The following is a 19,873-nucleotide window of genomic DNA, read 5'->3' on the forward strand; positions in this document are numbered from 1 at the left end:
TCAAACTGTATTTCATTTTCAGATTGACGAACTTCCGGACGAACGAATTTTCTGATCAACAAACCTCCGGAAATCTGAACTTTATTTAGTTTTCGGATAAACGAATCTTATTATATGTTAGGATTAACGAACCTTCGAAATATCGAATTTCATATCATTTTTAGCCCAACGAACCTTCTGAATTACTCCGCAAATTTTCAGATTAAGGAACCCTATTTAATTTTAAGAATAACAAACATGTAGTTATAGGGAATTTGTGTGTTACGGAATAACAAACATCCGGAATAACGAACATTACCCATTGTATATTCTTCGTTATTGTGAACAGTTTGCAAAATAAGTATACAAGCATCTTTAGAGTTCTGGTTCGCGTGGAATACTCTCATACACTGTTGAATCGAAGTGATCTTCTGTTCTTGGGGAAATTTCGCTTTCGTACAAATCTGTTTTTGTGGAAGATAAGCTATTGCGGCTCTCACAACGATCATTGACGTTTTCATCAGTATGTGCTTCTAAAACGAGATAGCCATGTTCATCCACCTCGTGCTCCACTCTTGGCGTGCTAGGATAGATAGAAGCTGCATACAAAGGATCGTTCTGGGTCATCGCATAAGAGCCAAATTTGTCATTTCCTTCGATATTCCAATAAGTAGGACAGTACTGCGGTTCTGGAATAGGCGCGGTTTGGTCATAAGCTGTGAGAATTTCGTGGTAAATTGACGATTGACAGTTCCTAGATTGACTATTGTCATCTACAGATCTGGACTGGGTAGCTGACACTTTGCTGATTTCTTTACCACACACTGACACACTTGCTTCAGGTTGAACTCTAGTAACTCTGTGTAAACTGACATTGGTAAGGAGGTAGCCGTCTTCATCAACGTCTTCTTCCTCTTTATCAAAATGCTTTGAATGAAGAAATATGACCTTCTTCTTCTCCTTATTTCCTGAACCTGACATGTCCACGTACAGTGCTTTCGTGTTATCCGCTACATCATTATTACCACCCTGGTGTATGACGTCATGAGGACATGATCTAGTGTATGCTGAACCTCTACCGCTCCTCTGTCTAGTTTCACGAGATTGGTCCGTTGAAGATGACATGTGATCCTGTATTAGAAAACCCACAAAAAAGCACCATGAGGCACATTTATATAAGCATAGCTTCTGAAAAGGGAAATCTTATTACTCATCAAACTTACATGTTTCCTCATCATCTAAATACATGATTGGAAATCAAAACAAATAGGAATAATACTTTAGAGAAAAGAGGATCCGAAAAATACGGTCTAGTCTAGTGCAATAAGTCAACTTAAGTCGACGATTGTGTGTGGACTAAGCTGACATTTAAAACTAAAAAGCAACTACAGGTACAGATTGTCAGTTAGAAGTACATCTCGGGGCACTCAGTTGCAATAGTTAAGCATGATCATATCAAAATATCAAAGGTACCGCTGACTGTAACATATAGTGGACTCCCGTTATAACGAAGTTCTCGGGAACGGCAGTTTTCTTTCATTATATCGAAATTTCGTTGTAACCAAACAATTAACCAATAAAAAGCATAGAGTGGAAAATGTTGCGGCGTTATTTTTGTCTTTGTTGTAACCAGAATGTTATTATAACCGTGTTCGTTGTCATTATAACGGGAGTGCACTGTAATCACCTACGTTTGCTCGATAGACTGAGATAAAAGGATTTACTCTCATTTCTAAAACCACAATCTGCGAACCCGAACTTGTGTGTCGTTAATTACCTCTGCTGAGTTCTCATACGCGTTCTCTCGGTGACCTATGCCGTCTCCAAATTTGTTGCCCGGATGTTGGGGCATAACCCGGCCTGCTGAATAAGTGTCGATACTGGTAGAGTGCAATGAAACAACTCTGTCTGTTGAGCCTGGAGTCGAAGTGTTTAGAGGATTCAGCTGCGACTGCTCTTCACTTGAGTTGACATTTGACTGACCCGAAGCCTCTGGACGCCTACATGTATTACATTGCGTAAAATAAAGAGGAAAAACGTTAAGAAGTGAATGCATACTGTCAAACTTGAGAAGGTGTAATTATAGACCGCTCAAAGGATGAAATAAGATAAAAAAAAAATGTTACTTCGTAACCATAAATTAGCTAGCATAGTTTAATACAAAAAAAAACTACCACCAAGATGTTTTTTTTTTCAGTTGTTGTACATAAATAGGCAAAATTAGTTTGAACTTTTTGTAGCAAAGTTTAATGTGATGAAAACACCATCCAGATTCAGTTTTTTTTTTCCTCTCTTTTTATCTTCAGTTTAGATTTGATTATTGTTATTATCATTATGCTACAAAACATCATCAGGAGAATACACCAAAACGTAAAACAGCTAATTCTAGCTGACATGTTTTCTCCCCTATTTTGATACCTTTGCGCTTTCATAAACCTGTCTTCTCAAATATGTGTTTATGTATTGTTCACTGTTGTAATATTGGTTGTGAGATTTGCGAATTAAGTAACACAATTATCGTTAAAATGACAGAATTACAAAATCAGACATTCTGTTCTCGGCGAATTTTATCATGTTTTCGTGATGACTCTTTCCGCACTACAAATCGTGAAGATCTATACACAGAATCACTACATCTATGTGCATTTAACATTTGCATATCTGTAACTATGAATTATTCAATGATTTTGCAGACCACTTTATGAATAAATCACCCCATCCCCTTTCCCCATATGATAGTTTGTATAAAAAAGTCACCTTTTCTTTTGATGTTTCCACCAAGCCATAATCATTGACAGCATGACAATCACGGCGAAAACAACACCGAGAAGGGTTCCCAGGATGAACGTAAAAAAATTCATCTCATAAAGTTCGGTATCTGGAAGATAAATGATTTAGTTATACCATCGTCACATTGAAAATCAATAGAGGAACAATTTGCTATCGTAGTTTTTCTCTTTCGTGATGACTATAGTCAGAAATAAAGCCTCTATAATTAGATAAGACCATTATGAAGAGAAATAGTTCCATTCCATAACTTTGCAAGTTTTCTCACGTTGCTGAATTATCGCAGTATGATAACAAAAAAAGAATTGTTTTTGCAGCTGACGCGTGACTGTTAAGACAGCATGAGATGGGAGACTTAAGAAAATCAAATTATTCGTGCGCGGTTTGAAGTGTTGTACTTGACTGTTCTCATGGAAGTTCACACACTTGACCGAAAGAGCATAATAGCGGATGGGGAATTATTACACAAATTCGTAAGCAGATTAGATCCTGAAGTGATTACTGTAGTAGGAATGTTTATCTCAACAGTCCCTAATTCCCTGATCTAGGCAGAGCATTCAGACTTTGACCAAAACTGTAAAAGAATAAGGGGATCATTTAAAATGTTTTATAACTATTTACTTTGCATATATAGGCACACATAATGGAGCTTTTGCAAGAAATTGGGTATTTATTACACCATCGCAAATGTGCTCTATGACAGTAACAACACTACGAAGGCCTAATAAAGTCGCCTGACGTCAATATGTTTTCTTCAGTTCCTATTGAAGAAAAGCACATTGCAACTTGCTCTTTCTTCATGGACATTGGGTATTCTCACTTTTGAATATGCATCACTTTTTCAGTATTTCTTTGCTTTATTGTCTGAGACCTTATTTTAGTAATGTGTTCATTATTCGTACATTTGTGAAGTCAGCTCACAAACTTTTACTTTAAAAAAAAAAACTAGGGAAAAACGCTTGCAATATTCCAATGCTGTTCTATTATGAGATTTTTTTTTTGTATTTTAGTTATCATAAAGCAGTAGCACTTTCATCCCTTGAATTTAAATTGAAATAGAATTATGTCGTATTTATTGATAGTCACATGTGGATTGCTTTTGTCATAAAATATCTTGACAAAAAGTTTACGCTGAAATGTAGAATAGCAGCAATAATGGTTCTGAAGTAACTAGAATTATCACTGAAGGGGACTAATACCCTCGCCCATAGTGTTGCTTTATATGTGATGTCATGAGGGCAATGACGTTAATACCAAGTTTGTGCATTTGTCGAATTGGAAACAGAATAATTTTAGTTTACTGTACAATTACAGAGTTGACACTGAGTATAAAACTTACAGCAAGTGGAAACATGCTTTCCCCCAGCATCACTACACTTTAATAAAGACCATCATACACACCAAATTTGACCTTCATAGCTTCAATGGTTTATTTTGATACAAAAATGAGTGGTTACCATGGCAACACATTTTCCTTAAATTAACACATTGGTGTCTTCTAAAACTACACTTCTTGATCATGATACATACTAAATTTGATTTTAATTGGTTGAATGATGGAAAAGTTATTCGATCTGCAAAGGTTTTGGTAAAATTGTGGTTACCATGGCAACGGTTTGTGTGACAAACACAAAAATTATGTGTTCCACATCTATACCTCAGGGCCATAATGCCTACCAAATTTGGTTTCAATTGCTTGAAAACTGTGGAAGAAGTTCACTCCACAGGATTTAAAAAAAAAAATGCGGTTACCGTGGCAACGCATTGTCCGATACAAATACAAAGGACGTTTTGCAAAACTAGACTGAAGCCCCTTTTACACTCTCACGGATCGCATCTCGGATGACCACAAATCGTCGATCCGGGATCATCCGTACTGTTTCCGGCATGACCGTGTTGACTCCGTGAAGTCATCCGGCATTATCCTTGATTATCCGGCATGTCCGCGGAAAAAAATTAAGCTTGCTTAAGCCCCTTTTACACTTTCACGGATTGCTACACGGATGACCATGGATCGTCGTCCGTGGTGTTCCGGCATGCAAAATATCGATTTTCATCTCAATGACGGTGTGAACACGATCCCAACTGGGTGTCTACACGGACAAGTACGGAGGCTACACGGACAAGTATACGGTGCGTACACGAACAGACAAGGAATGTACGCGGACCACAGCGGAAACGATACGGAGGCAACAAGGATATCAAGGAAGAGCACGGATGCAACTGGGTCCCTTCGAGGTCAGTACACAGATATCCCTAAAATTTTGACAGATGACATTTGCTTTTGCTTTTGATACTTTATCTTTCTCGGACGACATGTCTCCAGAGCTAAATATAAAAGCACACCAGAAATCTGCAGCAGCGTACATACTTCTCTGCTTGTCGACACCATTAAGGCATATCTCTTTGTTTCAAACTCTCATTTTTCATGGAAAATCAAGACATAAATAAAGCAAAACAAAACAAATCAAAACACACAGAAAGAAGAAAAAACAGCAAGGAGGTATGTGTGGGTCACTTAACGAACTTAACTTAACCACTAAACGAACAGTATGAGGGGTTGATGGCTGTACTGATGGGGGAAGATGTGAGCAAATTTCACGGACTTTATGAGCTTGTATTGGCAAAATACACGAATATTGATTTTCATCCCGGATGGCGCCGATGCTAATGCGGACGTCCCGATGTCTTCACGGATTGTCCTAGAATGAGTACGGAGGCAACAAGGAGTAGCCGATGCCTACGAGGAAGGAATACGGAGGCAGCACGGAGTAGACGGTGCCAGCATGGAAGAGTTTGTATTGATTTTCATCCGTGATGTCCGGGATGAAAAATTAAGCAAGCTTAATTTTTTCCGCGGACATGCTGGATGATCAGGGATAATACCGGATGACTTCACGGAGCCAATACGGTCACGCCGGAAACAGTACGGATGATCCCGGATCGACGATCCGTGGTCATCCGTGATGCGATCCGTGAAAGTGTAAAAGGGGCTTTAATTTTTCATCCCGGACATCACGGACGAAAATCAATACGAACTCTTCCTTGTTGGCACCGTCTACTCCGTGTTGCTTCAGTATTCTTTTCTTGCAGGCACCGGCTATTCCGTGTTGCGCTCGTACTCATTCCGGGACAATCCGTGAAGACATCGGGAAGTCCGTATTAGCATCGGCTCCATCCGGGATGAAAAATTCGTGTATTTTGTAAATACAAGCTCACAAAGTCCATTAAATTTGCTCACATCTTCCCCCATCAGTACAGCCAGCAAACCCTCATACTCTGTTCGTATAATTGTCGCACGAAAACCTTCAGTGACCCACACACATTTCCTTGACCTTTTTTTGTGTGTATGTGTGTATGTGTGTGTATTTTGATTCGTTTTGTTTTGTTTTGTTTTGTTTTGCTTTGTTTATGTGATGATGTTCCCGCAAAATGAGAGTTTGCAACAAAGAGATTTGCCTAACGTCGACAAGCCGAGGCATTGCTGCTGTAGATTTTCTGATGTGCTTGTTATTAGCGCTGGAGGCATGTTGCCCGAGAATGATAAAGTATCAAAAGCAAAAGTAAATGTTATCTGTCAACATTTTTGGGATATCCGTGTAAAGACCGCGAAGGGACCCAGTTGCATCCGTGCTCTTCCTTGATATGGCCGTGTTAGCTCCGTATCGTTTCCGCTGTGTGGTCCGCGTTCGTTCCTTGTCTGTCCGTGTAGGCACCGTACTTGTCCTTGTGAATAACCTATTCACACCAGCATTGAGAGGAAAATCGATATTTTGCATGCCGGATCACCACGGATGACGATTCGTGGTCATCCGCGTAGTAATCCGTGAAAGTGTAAAAGGGTCTTTAAAGAGCATCATACACACCAAATTTTACCTTCATACGAGTAGATTAAATGGTTCAATTTGATACAAAAATGAGTGGTTACCATGGCAACACATTTTTCTTATATTAACACATTGGTGTCTTGCATAACTACACCTCCCGATCATCATACATACTAAATTTGACCTTAATTGCTTGAATGATGTGGAAGTTATTCAATCCACAAGGTTTTGGTAAAATTATGGTTACCATGGCAACGCTCTGTCCGACAAACACAAAAATTATGTGTTGCACATCTATGCCTCAAGGCCATAATGCCTACCAAATTTGATTTCAATTGTTTCAAAACTGTGGAAGTTGTTCACTCCACAAGATTTCGAAAAAACATGCGGTTACCATGGCAACGCTTTGTCAAGTACAAACACAAAGAGTGTCTTGCATAACTGCACCTATAGATCATCATAGATACCAATTTTGAAATTGATTGCTTAAATACTATGGAAGTTATTCAATCCACAAGGTTTTGGTAAAATTATGGTTACCATGGCAACGCATTGTCCGACAAACACAAAAAACACGTCTTGCACATCTATACCTCAATATCATCATTTACCCTAAGTTTCATTTAAATTGCTTCAAAACTGTAGGAGGAGTTCGCGACGCAAGATTTTGAAACAGACCGACCGACCGCCTGCTCGCCCGACCAACATCGCGGTGTGTAGAGCCCACTAATGTCAAAATCGACCACTAATGTCAAAACAACCACTAATGTCATAACACGTCGACGACAAAAGTCATAACAACCACTAATGTCATAACACGTCGACGACAAATGTCATAACGACCACTAATGTCATAACACGTCGACGACAAATGTCATAATGACCACTAATGTCATAACACGTCGACGACAAATGTCGAAATCGGATTAACCACTAATGTCATAACACGTCGACGACAAAAATGTCAAAATTTCCATTTTTACTGCAAATGTCATAACACGTCGACGACAAATGTCAAAATCGGATTAACCACTAATGTCATAACACGTCGACGACAAATGTCAAAATTTCCATTTTTACTGCAAATGTCATAACACGTCGACGACAAATGTCAAAATCGGATTAACCACTAATGTCATAACACGTCGACGACAAATGTCAAAATCTCCTAATTTTACTGCAAATGTCATAACGCGTCACAGGGGCATATCCAGGAATTCCGTCAAGGGGAGGCGCCTTTACAAAATCAAAGGCTGGTGAGACCCTTCCCCCCCCCCCCCCCCATTTTCTTATTTTTATTTCTGTTGCGTTAACAAAATATAGAGAGAGGGCACCAGAGGGGGATGCGCCCCCTCTCGATCCGCGATTGCGTCAACCGCAAATGTCAAAATTGGGTTAATCACAAATGTCATAACACGTCGACCACATAATGTCATAACGCGTCACAGGGGCGGATCAAGGAATTCCGTAAAGGGGAGGTGCCTTTACAAACTCAAAGGCCAGCAAAACCCCTCCCTTTTCTTTTTCTTTTTTCTTTCTTTTGTTTTAACAAAAACAGAGACGAGGAGGGGCCGCAGCGCCCCTCTAGATCCGCCACTGCGTCAACCACAAGTCAATGTCAAAACCCATCATTTGCATTACAGAGACGGATCCAGGAATTCCGCTTTACAAAGTCAAAGGCTTCCACACCCCCTCCCCATTTTTTTCTTTTTATTTATGTTGTTTAAAAAATAGAAGGGGGAACCATAAGGGGATGCGTGCCCTCTCCATCTATGATTGCGTTAACCACAAATGTCAAAACTCATTGCTTGCACACTGTTGCATTACTGGGGCGGATCCAGGAATTCCGTAAAGGGGAGGCGCCTTTACAAAATTAAAGCTGCCGTACCCCCTCCCCATTTTCCCCTTTTTTAGTTTTATTGTTTTACATTGTTTTAACTGAAAGAGAGAGAGAGAAGGGGGGGCACCAGAGAGGATGCGCCCCCTTCTCGATCCGATTGCGTTAACCACAAATGTCAAAACTCATTGCTTGTAATACAGGGGCGGATCCAGGAATTGCGTAAAAGGGGGTGCACCTTTACATAATTAAAGCCTGGCGCATCCCCCCATCTTTTTGTTATTATTTATGTTGTTTTGAAGGGGGAAAAGAGAGGGGGCACCAGAGGGGGATGCGCCCGTCTCGATCCGCGATTACGTCAACCACAAATGTCAAAACTCATTGCTTGCATCACAGGGGCGGATTCAGGATTTCCGTAAAGGAGAGGCGCCTTTACAAAATTAAAGCTGCCGCACCCCACCCCCATATATCCCCTTTTTAGTTTTATTAATTTAACTAGAGAGAGAGAGAGAGAGAGAGAGAGAAGGGGGACACCAGAGGGGGATGCGCACCCCCTTCTCGATCCGCCACTGTGTAAACCACAAATGTCAAAACGCATTGCTTGTAATACAGTGGCGGATCAAGGAGTTGCGTAAAGGCGGGGGGGGGGGGAGGCACCTTAACTAAAGTCTGGCACATCCCCATCTTTTTGTTATTATTAATGTTGTTTTGAAGAATTTTTTCTTTTATTTATATTGTTTTCTAAGGGGGGGCACCAGAGGGGGGATGCGCCGTCTCGATCCGCGATTGCGTCAACCACAAAATGTCAGAACTCATTGCTTGCATTACAGGGGCGGATCCAGGAATTCCGTACAGGGGAGGCGCCTTTACAAAATTAAAACCTGCCGCACCCTCTACTTTTTTTTTGTCATTTCATTTGTGTTGTTTTTACAACAACAACAACAACAAAATTGCTACCGCACCCCTATTTTTTTTCTTTTTATTTCTGTTGTTTTAACAACAACAACAACAACAAAAAGATAGAAAGGGGGCACCAGAGAGGTATGAGTCCCTTCTCGATCCACGATTTCGTCAACCACAAAATTAATGCCAAAACTCATTGCTTGCATTACAGGGGCGGGCCCAGGAATTCCGCAAAGACGTCTTTTAAAAATGAAAGGCTGGCGTAACCCTCCTCAACTTATTTATTTATTTTCATTTTTACGGAATTCCTGTACCCGCCGCCGCGGCCCCTGTAATGCAAGCAATGAGTTTTGACATTTGTCGTTGACGCAATCGCGTATCGAGAGGGGGAGCATCCCCCTCTGGTGCCCCCTCTCTATGTTTTGTTGTTAAAACAACGGAAATGAAATAAAAAAAGAATAGGGGGAGCGGCATGTTTTAATTTTGTAAAGGCGCCTCCCCTTTACGGAATTCCTGGATCCGCCCCTGTAATGCAAGCAATGAGTTTTGACATTGTGGTTGAGGCAATGGGGGATCGAGACGGGCGCATCCCCCTCTGGTGCCCCCCTCTTCTTTTTTTTTTCAAAACAACATAAATAATAACAAAAAGATGGGGGGTGCGCCAGGCTTTTATTATGTAAAGGTGCCCCCACCCCCCCCCCCCCCTTTACGTAATTCCTGGATCCGCCCATGTTTTACAAGCAATGAGTTTTGACATCTGTGGTTGACGCAATCGCGGATCGAGAAGGGGGCGCATCCTCTCTGGTGCCCCCCCCCCCCTTCTCTCTCTCTCTCTCTCTCTCTTTCAGTTAAAACAATAAAATTAAAAAGGGGAAAATGGGGAGGGGGTGCGGCAGCTTTAATTTTGTAAAGGCGCCTCCCCTTTACGGAATTCCTGGATCCAGGAATTATGACATTTGTGGTTGAGGCAATCATGGATTAGTAGAGGCTACTATGTAATCCCGTGAGATTTTCGTGCCAAAATTGATTTTTTTTTCGCTAACTTTGTCAATTTGGGGATGCTGAATCCAAAAAACTTTGGTTCCATTTTTTCTAACCACGACTTCAGCCGCCATTTTGAATTTCAAAATGGCCGCCCTAGCAGACTGTATTTTGACCCATATTTCACAAAGTGAGCATTGTAGAAGCTTAAAATTTGGTGTAAAATGCATGGGTGTGATGTCAGACACTCTGATAAATCTTTGTCTCATATTGTGGATTGTTTTGATATAATTTGTAGGCTGCCATTTTGAATTTCAAAATGGCTACCATAGCAAGCTGTATTTTTACCCATATCTCATAAAGTGAGCATTGTAGAAACCTCAAACTTGGTGCAAAATACATTGTTATAATGTCAGACACTCTGATTTATCATTTTCTGATATTGTGGCTTGTTTTGTAGAGTTTGTAGGCCGCCATCTTGAAATTCAAAATGGCCGCCATAGCGTTTTTACCCATATATCTCAGTTTGCAATTATTGTAGAAGCATCAAATTTTCAAGAATGCACATGCTTGTGGTGTCCAACGGTCCAATACAGCTGTTTCCTAATTGTGGATCATTAGATAGGCCACCATGTTGAAATTCAAGATGGCCGCCATAGAAAACATAATTATAATACTGTGGTAAGCGTCTTAGGTGAATGTGCCAAAATTGTCCTAGTTAGACTGAATTTATTTCCAATTCACGCAGAAGGACAGCCATCTCTCGATTCAAAATAGCCGCCAGAAATTCAACTTATGTAAGGATGAGGTTCTAATTACGTCATCAAGAGATGCTGAGGGGCAAAAACTGCGTAAGGGGGGAGGGGGCATACCACTATCCGATAGTGTGGGCAAGCGTGTAAGCGTTACATCCCGTATAGCCAAAAAAACCACTAAAACGGTTTGTTTTTGCCTCTCGGGCAACACGCTATTTTGCGCTGTGGAAACTCGTTAATGATTATATTTAATCCCAATCAATGAATATTTGTGCAAAAGCAAGCATTGATGTAATTGAAGGTGATCTTAAAAAACTTGATGCTGCCTAAAGAGAATGAAGACAAACAAGGAAAAGTCTCGCAATGGCAAGAAATGCTATGGTCACCCTACCAGGCATCCCATTCACAAGCTTGTTTGTTGGCCATAAACTGAAACACTCAAGGTTTGCTTGATATATTTCTGGAATAACACAGAATGAAGAAGGAATAAGTAGGCTTTTTCCTTATTGCCCTTGAGTGGGTCATCTTCAGTTATCAAGACTTCGAAGATGCTTACTGCTGTACAGCCAATGATTCTAAAACTACAAAGGAGTAATGATAGCTCAGTTCTGTGGCGCTTGCATCCATCAGAATTCCTCCAGAACTTAGAAGATCATCACAGGAGGGTAATGTAAGAAATTGTCACTGCCTTGAAGGTGATGAATGTGGTGCTTGGTCGTCAGGTATCAGAAACATTCAAGGGAGATACTCTAGAAAGAGGTGAAACGGGCAGTTTTAATATTCTGTACTATAAAGATTTGTATCTGAGAGAATTAGAATATATTAATATAAATTATTGTGAGAAAGGCCAGACATTCAGCTCGTGAAAAAAAAAAAAAAAAAAAACACCATGTAAGTTTGGATCCAAAGTCATTAAGCTTAAAAGGGATCATCAATTCTTCATAACATTTCTACTGGTTCTACAGCCTGATAGACTTGTCATTATCCAGTCATTTCTGAACGATACAATTATTGAAAGTTCTAAGCAATTCCACAATCACTCTTCATCTCATTGTTTCATGGCCTTCTCGTCATTCCTGCCCATGCCTTAGAAACTCACAAAACTGAGCCAAATAATCAGCCTGAAAGTTGAAATACTGAGCAGTCAATTCCATCTGACACAGAGACCACATCATGGAAAGAAAATAAAAGAGTTCATCAAAGATGCCATGGGAATTACTGTCATCCGTCACTCACAACAGATAGCCTCATGCCATTGTATGTATTAGAGCAACGGGAAAATCAGAGATATTGATGATTCATTACGTAGACACTAACATTTCAGTTCTCCTGAAGGATCTTGTAAGTTTGCTTTACATACTGCATTGCATGTTGTCTGCTCCATCACTGGAAAAATAAATGATAAAGGTACAATTGACAATTTTGAGAGATTATGCTCTGCAGTTTGTTGCGATAAAACAGGAACAACTAAAGGTCTGCTTTTTCATGCCTGTGACGGAGAACCGTGATGTGCCTTGGTGAAACCAGGGTGGGGTGTAATAAAAGTGTCCATTCGGGACATGAGAGTTGGAGTTGGCAAACATGGCGTGAACAGTTGCAGTCATTCGGTGCTGATCCAAGAATGTTTTGTCGGTGTATGACAGATGTTATGTCGGTGCTGACGGGTGTTCTGTTGGTGCATGACATGTGGGGAACATGTCCGGGAAATGAACATACAAACAAGCTGTCTTTTGGTAGTATTTCGGTGTTTTGTACATCGTTGTAATGATTGATGCCCGTTGGAGGTACAGTATGTGTGTAGTGTTCGCACTCATGTGAGATGTGTACACAGGGTAGCGAACGTAACAGTGTCGTTCGTTCGTAGCGGTATTGTATACTGCGTGACATTGCACGGTATGTGTAATGGGGCTGCGTTAGCAGTGGTTGTGAATTGAAGTGCGATTCGCGAAGCGATGCGATGAGTATGTTTTGTGCACTTGTACTGGTCTTCTCGCTAGCTGAATACCAGGGTTGCAGCATTGATTGCTGGGAAGGAAGGGTACGTATTATCGTTTCCTTTATGTCATTCTATCAGATTAGTGTGTCACTTTCTGGTTATTTGGATTAGCATCGTTTACCTAGATGTGGCTTTACGAGGAAATTGGCCTCGAGATATACGAGTGATTGTTCGGTCTGAATTGCTTAGACTATTCTCGTAGTGCGGTACGCAGTGGAGTGTACTGTAGGAAGTTGCGTTAGCGACGTAGTCTTGAAATCTAGTCGGAAAGCTAGATGTGAATAATCATGGCAGCCAAGTTCGATGCTGCAGAGTTTGTGAAAGACGTCACTCTTGGTAGATTGAGAGGGTTAGTGAAAGCCCAATTGATTGAGGTTGCAACTCATGTAGATGCTGATATCAGAGAATGTAGTAGAAAGAAAGAAATCTTTGCAGTTCTGGTGAAGAAGCTTGAACTGGGTGGTGTAGAAAATGAACACACAGACCAGAGTGAGAGTACAGATGAGATTGAGAGCGCAGGTAGAAAAACTGCTCAAAGTACTACTGCTAGACCTAGTGAGATGAGGGTAGATTCCACACAACTAGAACTGGCTAGATTGGAGTTAGAGAAAGAAAAAATGAAGGCAGAAAATCTGAGACTCGAACAAGAGTTAGTGCAACGTCAAATTGAGTTGACCCAGGCCCAGGCCAGTAGCGTCCCAGGGGATAGGCCTAATGTTACTATGTCGAGACCAAAGACGCCTGACATTGCAAAAATGGCAAACACAGTCCCCCGCTTTGATGAAGAGGATGTAGACTCTTTCTTTTTCTCCTTTGAGAGAATAGCTAGGAATTTGGAGTGGGAGAAGAAATATTGGTCTATGATAGTACAACAAAAGCTCACAGGCAAGGCACATTCAGTAGTGTCTGCTCTCTCGGATGAGGAGGCAAATAACTATGACACAGTTAAGGAAGCAGTCCTTCTTGCCTATCAGTTAGTCCCAGAAGCCTACAGGCAAAAGTTCGAGAAGAGGTTCGAGAAGAGGTTCGAGACAGACCTACGTAGAGTTTCAGAGAGAAAAAGAAATTCTGTTTGATCGATGGGTTCGATCAATGAAAGTAGATCTCACTTATGAAAGCTTGAGAGAGATAGTGTTGATGGAGGAGTTCAAGAAATCGACACCTCCAGATTTGAGAACATATTTGGAAGATCGAAGAGTACATGATGTAAAGAGTGCAGCAGTCACCGCTGACCAGTATGAGTTGACACATAAAGTGAAAACAAAGAGTCCTGAGGGAAAGAGGAAGTTTGATCAGTCGAGAAATCCTGACACTCAAAAGTGGCACAGTAGTCATAGTGAACGCAGGGATAACGTAAAGACTGAATCACAGCAAGAGCGACCAAAATCGCCACGGCCTCAATACAAAGAAGTGAAATGCTTTTTCTGTGGGAAAACGGGTCACATTAAGTCCGAATGTAGGCGATTGCTGGAACAAAATGAAGCAAAAGAAAAACAAAAGCAAAAAGCAACACATGGTTTAGTCCATGCAGACACACGTACACAGAACAGTTCAGATACTGAAACAAAAGAGAAACAGTACCAAGCAGCCACCAATGGTTTTGTAAAGTCAAGTGAAAGTGATGAACAGCGTCATCCAAATGTTGTGAAAAGCAGTGTCTCAAAAATGACAGATACGTGTTCGAGTGGTGTGGATAAAAAGTACAAGGACTTCATTTCCAAGGGTACAGTTACCATTGCTGAATTTAGAGTACCGGTTGTCATCCTTCGTGATACTGGAGCTACACAGTCCCTCATGGTAGGAGATGTGAAGAGTATGCCCATAGACTGTAACACGGGTAGAAAGGTACTGATACATGATGTCAACGGAGGAACACAGGCGGTCCCTCTATTCCGAGTGAATTTGGATAGTGGACTGATTTCAGGGGAAGTGATTGTGGGAATTGTTCCATTTCTCCCTATGGATGGAGTTTCCTTTTTGCTTGGTAATGACCTTGCAGGAGGTCGAGTGAGTGTCCTTCCGGTTGTTTCTGAAGTCCCAGTGTACGAGCAGGAAACTGAAAAACTTGTCGATGAATTTCCAGAAGTATTTCCAACATGTGCTATCACCAGGTTTCGAGCAAGTGAAGCAGAGCGTGAGAGAAAGGAGTCTGAAAGTGAAATTTCTCTTGGTGACACATTCTTTGGAAAGGTGACTAGTGAAGGTGAAAGAGAACAAAGTTGGGAGGAAGGTGTGTTCAGTCAACCGGCTTTAATCAAAGCACAGATGGAAGATGAGGAGTTGTTGAAGTTGAGAGAGGGTGCATTGACTGTAGATGAGGCGAAGGGAGTGCCAGAATGTTTCTATGTAAAGTCTGGTGTTTTGATGAGGAAATGGCGTCCTCCAGATCGTCCCGCAGATGAGGACTGGACGGTTGTCGACCAGATAGTTGTTCCTCCGCCGTATCGAAAGGAAATTCTACGTCTTGCACATGAAATTCCAATGGCCGGACACATGGGTGTCAAGAAGACTTTGTGTAGAATCAGAACTCATTTCTTCTGGCCCAAGATGAGAAAGGATGTGTCTGAATTTTGTCGAACGTGTCATGAATGTCAAGTGGTAGGAAAACCACAACATGCCATTAGACCTGCGCCGTTGATTCCTATTCCGGCTTTTGAGGAGTTATTTAGCCGTGTGATGGTAGAAGACGTAGGTGCAATTGTGAGTGAGAGTGTCGTACACAGTGCTGAGAAAAGTGCAGAAGAGTTTGAACATGATGCTCCAGATTTTCAGAGTGTGAGTTTCAAGCCAGGAATGATTCCGCGAGTAGAGAACTCAAAGGCACTAGAAAATCCAGAGTTACTGCTCAGTCATCTGTCTGATTCGGAGAGGCAAGATGTTGTCGACATCTTCCAGGAATTTCCGGAGGTTTGCAGTGATAAATTAGGCTGTGCGAAAGACACTGTTCATACAGTAGATGTTGGTGAAAATGCACCCATTAAGCAGCATCCATATCGGATTCATCCTGCTAAGAGAGAACAGGTGGATAGGGAGATAGATTTCATGCTTGCAAATGGAATCATAGAGCCTAGTAACTCAAACTGGAGTTCCCCAGTAGTGCTAGTCCCAAAGGCAGACGGAACGTCCAGGTTTTGTATCGATTACAGGAAGGTCAATACCATAACCAAGACTGATTCGTTTCCGCTTCCTTTGATTGAGGAATGTATTGATCGGGTAGGAAGTGCTGAGTATGTCAGCAAATTGGATTTGATGAAAGGGTATTGGCAGGTGCCATTAGACAAAGATGCAAGAGAGATCTCGGCGTTTGTCACGCCCTCCGGGTTATACCAGTGTCGTGTCATGCCCTTCGGGATAAAAAATTCCCCCGCAACTTTTCAACGGATGATGAATCGAGTTATTGCTGGTCATGATAACTGTGTTGTCTATATAGACGATGTGTTGGTTTTCAGCAATACGTGGGAGGAGCATGTTGCTCATCTTCGAGAGCTGTTCCAGAGGTTGTCACATGCAGGACTCGTGGTGAATCTGGCCAAATGCGAGTTCGGGAAAGCTTGTGTGACTTACCTAGGTCACAAGGTAGGCCGAGGTAGCGTCGCACCACGAGATGCCAAGGTCCGAGCCATCGTGGACTTCCCAGTGCCGTCATCGAAACGGGAGCTTCAGCGCTTTTTGGGAATGTGCGGATTCTACCGGAGATTCGTCCCCAACTTCAGTCACCTGGTGGTGCCCTTGACGGACCTGTTGAAAAAGGGTACAACGTTCCAGTGGTCGGCGAGCTGCCAGGATGCGTTCCAGAAGCTGAAGGCCGTCCTCATGAATGATCCCGTGCTCATCGCACCAAACTTCGAGAGGAGCTTCCAGCTGGCTACGGATGCTAGTGACCGAGGAGTAGGAGCCGTGCTACTTCAGGATGACGACAACGGACACAGCAAACCCGTGTGTTTCTTCTCCAAAAAACTGAATCGCCATCAGCAAAAGTATTCAACTGTGGAGAAGGAATGCCTCAGTGTCGTTCTAGCCGTGCAACATTTCGAAGCGTATTTGGACGGTGGAAGAGACATCGTGGTGTACACTGACCATAACCCATTGACATTCTTAGAACGCTTCAAGCACAAGAACCAGCGTCTCTTCCGTTGGAGTTTGATTCTCCAACCGTACCCACTGAGAATTGTGCACATAGCAGGAAAGGACAACAAATTAGCAGACGCTTTGTCGCGAGTTTGAAACTGTGCACGCGCTGATAATGTTGCCGAACGATAACAATCTCAAATCTACAGTGAAACCTACATCAAGCTGAACATTTCAAACAAGACTCAAAACAGACAAGAAACTGATGTTGATATTTTTTGTATATGACAAAGTATACAGGTGCTTATGTATTTTCGTTCAGTTTTCTTCCTTTCCCAAGGATCTGTGAAGGAAGAAATTGTATTTATGTTAATCATGTTTGTTTTAAGCGAAAACAGTATACAGTATGTGAGTGATGCTAGGAAGTATGAGAAAGTACTAGTACACACATCGATATTCTGTCTTTATAAGGAGACATCGCTTGAAAAATTTAATGATGTGTTACACGCCAAGCATTGTATGATACAGTTGTATTTTGAAAACCCAACATTACAGGAAGCGCCAGGATACAACATCTGTGGTGTGTAAGATTAGAGTGAAAGTTGTGCTTTAGTTGCACACTTCTACCTGTATTGTGATTTCATTCAATGTACCAAAGAGTCAAAGGATTCAGATTTGTATATACCGATACGTTACCGAGTTAATGCTAGCAAATGCAAAAAGAGTATAGCAAAACACAACCGACTAGTCACAGGAAAACTGTTGATCAAATTTTCAGATGTCAACCGATTTGTGTTAAAACAAAAGAATTTGTGTTGTTTTGTATAAATGAAAAAGTGTTGAGTGACAGGCATAAAGAAGCCAAGATGTTATAATGTCACTTTTGTAAATTAATAACCTATTATGTATTTCGTTACAGAGTGACAGCGTCACATTTGTGTGTCGAGTATGATCTCGATATTTTCCAGAGTTTGCACATACAACATCTTATCGCGTGACAGTACATATGTGTGAAGGGACAAAAAGAAATGTCCGATGGTTAAAATTTTGTTGTTGTTTTGGCTAACTTATGACGCAGAGTCGACATAAGTATAAGATGTATTAGCAAGTACATTGAGTCGATGTACACGTGAGTTGACGTGTATGAATACGATTTTGTTATAATCAAGAAATGTGTGCTGTTACCACATTCAGTGAAACTCCAGTGAAAGTTTGTGTTGGAAAAACAGACATATCTTTGCAACAGTCAGAACAATTTCAGGAAGAAAGTGTATGTTTGGTTTCCACATTTAAAGATGAAGTGTATGTGTTACCAAAAAATATATATATATTATGCCTGAAGTTTATTGGTCAAATATGTGAGGATATACTTACAGTCGAGACTACCAGAAAGCACAGTCTCAGTCAAAATATTGATACTACTGGAGAAATGATTGATTACATCTGGTGTATTCTTTCCAGATTATGTGCACCCGTATGTGCACCCGTTGAAAACAGTTTCACTTCACATGTGAATTACTGTAGACTGTTGATTTGTGTATTTACATGTTTTGTAGGGGGCTTGTCAAGTTTCATATATTGTTCTAAAAGTGGACAATTGATGCCGGAGTGGACTGATTCTGATAAGGCTCAAAATCTGTAATAATAAGTGTAGTATGTCAGGTGAGGTTGTGAGAAAACAACACAAAACTATTTGAGTTTGTAATCGTGTAAGCTGAATAGTACGCACGAACAGTGAAGCAAGCCTTACAACGAAGGTGTTTATAGTCGAAAAGTTACATTCATAACTTTCCTCTTGTTGGGGGGAGGTGTGACGGAGAACCGTGATGTGCCTTGGTGAAACCAGGGTGGGGTGTAATAAAAGTGTCCATTCGGGACATGAGAGTTGGAGTTGGCAAACATGGCGTGAACAGTTGCAGTCATTCGGTGCTGATCCAAGAATGTTTTGTCGGTGTATGACAGATGTTATGTCGGTGCTGACGGGTGTTCTGTTGGTGCATGACAATGCCTTTCATGGTGCTGGCTGAAGTTGAAAATTTGAGGATGTCTCCAAGAGCAGATGGACCAAGAAGTATCTAAACCATGAATCATGCAGAATGTGCTATGACACAGTCTGTGCCTCCAGAAGTTTGGCGTGGATGACTTCAATCAGGAAAAATTCCTGCTTTACCCTCGTAGAGACTTGATACAATATATCCAGAGAACGAACCTCGTAAACTCTCGCAACCTAATTTGTGCCTCTTATACCCATGAATATGATATACTAGTATTAGATTGTAGATATTTCAAAAGGGTTTTTTACATGCATAAATCGTTCAATTATTATAAAATGCTTCGAGCTTCCTACACCAACGGTAGCCACAAAATTCATTATCATGCTGAAAAGCAAGAAATGCAAAAGTCATTATTTCTGGAAGAATTTAGAACTAATTCTCCCCTGTGTACAGCTTTAAAGTGTTGTTTCTTTTAAAAACACGTGCAGGAAATGAGCCTAGAAAACATTTAATTATCTAAGTGACTATCCCATGAATTATTAGAGTATATAGGGCTAATATTGTAAGTTCTTACAACCAAATCGTCTAAATGGGGCACTATTTAGTCACTCAGACACAGGTTTGTTTGTTTTTTAAGTCATTTGTTTTTAACATCAAAATCACATGATTTCCCATTCACAAATTTTACCCAAACGTTATGCTTTTAGAGGAATGTTTCACATGGCAGCCTTTTTGCATTTCAACAC

The 19,873-nt window shown here is 41.1% G+C and overlaps 1 protein-coding gene across 1 annotated transcript in view; it reads right to left on the reverse strand.

Annotated features, from left to right (window-relative positions):
- Nucleotides 1–354: 354 nt before the first annotated feature.
- LOC140227975 (uncharacterized) overlaps nt 355–19,873 on the reverse strand; it is a 49,216-nt gene continuing 29,697 nt past the window's right edge. Inside the window, exons 7-10 of the mRNA XM_072308356.1 lie at nt 16,846–16,863; nt 2,737–2,857; nt 1,757–1,979; nt 355–1,110 (exon numbers count right to left, since the gene is read on the reverse strand). Of these exons, the coding sequence (XP_072164457.1) occupies nt 355–1,110; nt 1,757–1,979; nt 2,737–2,857; nt 16,846–16,863 (1,118 nt within the window). The remainder of the gene's footprint in view (nt 1,111–1,756; nt 1,980–2,736; nt 2,858–16,845; nt 16,864–19,873) is intronic.

This window comes from Diadema setosum, chromosome 4 (genome assembly GCF_964275005.1).
Source record: "Diadema setosum chromosome 4, eeDiaSeto1, whole genome shotgun sequence".
In the NCBI taxonomy this organism is placed as follows: Eukaryota; Metazoa; Echinodermata; class Echinoidea; order Diadematoida; family Diadematidae; genus Diadema; species Diadema setosum.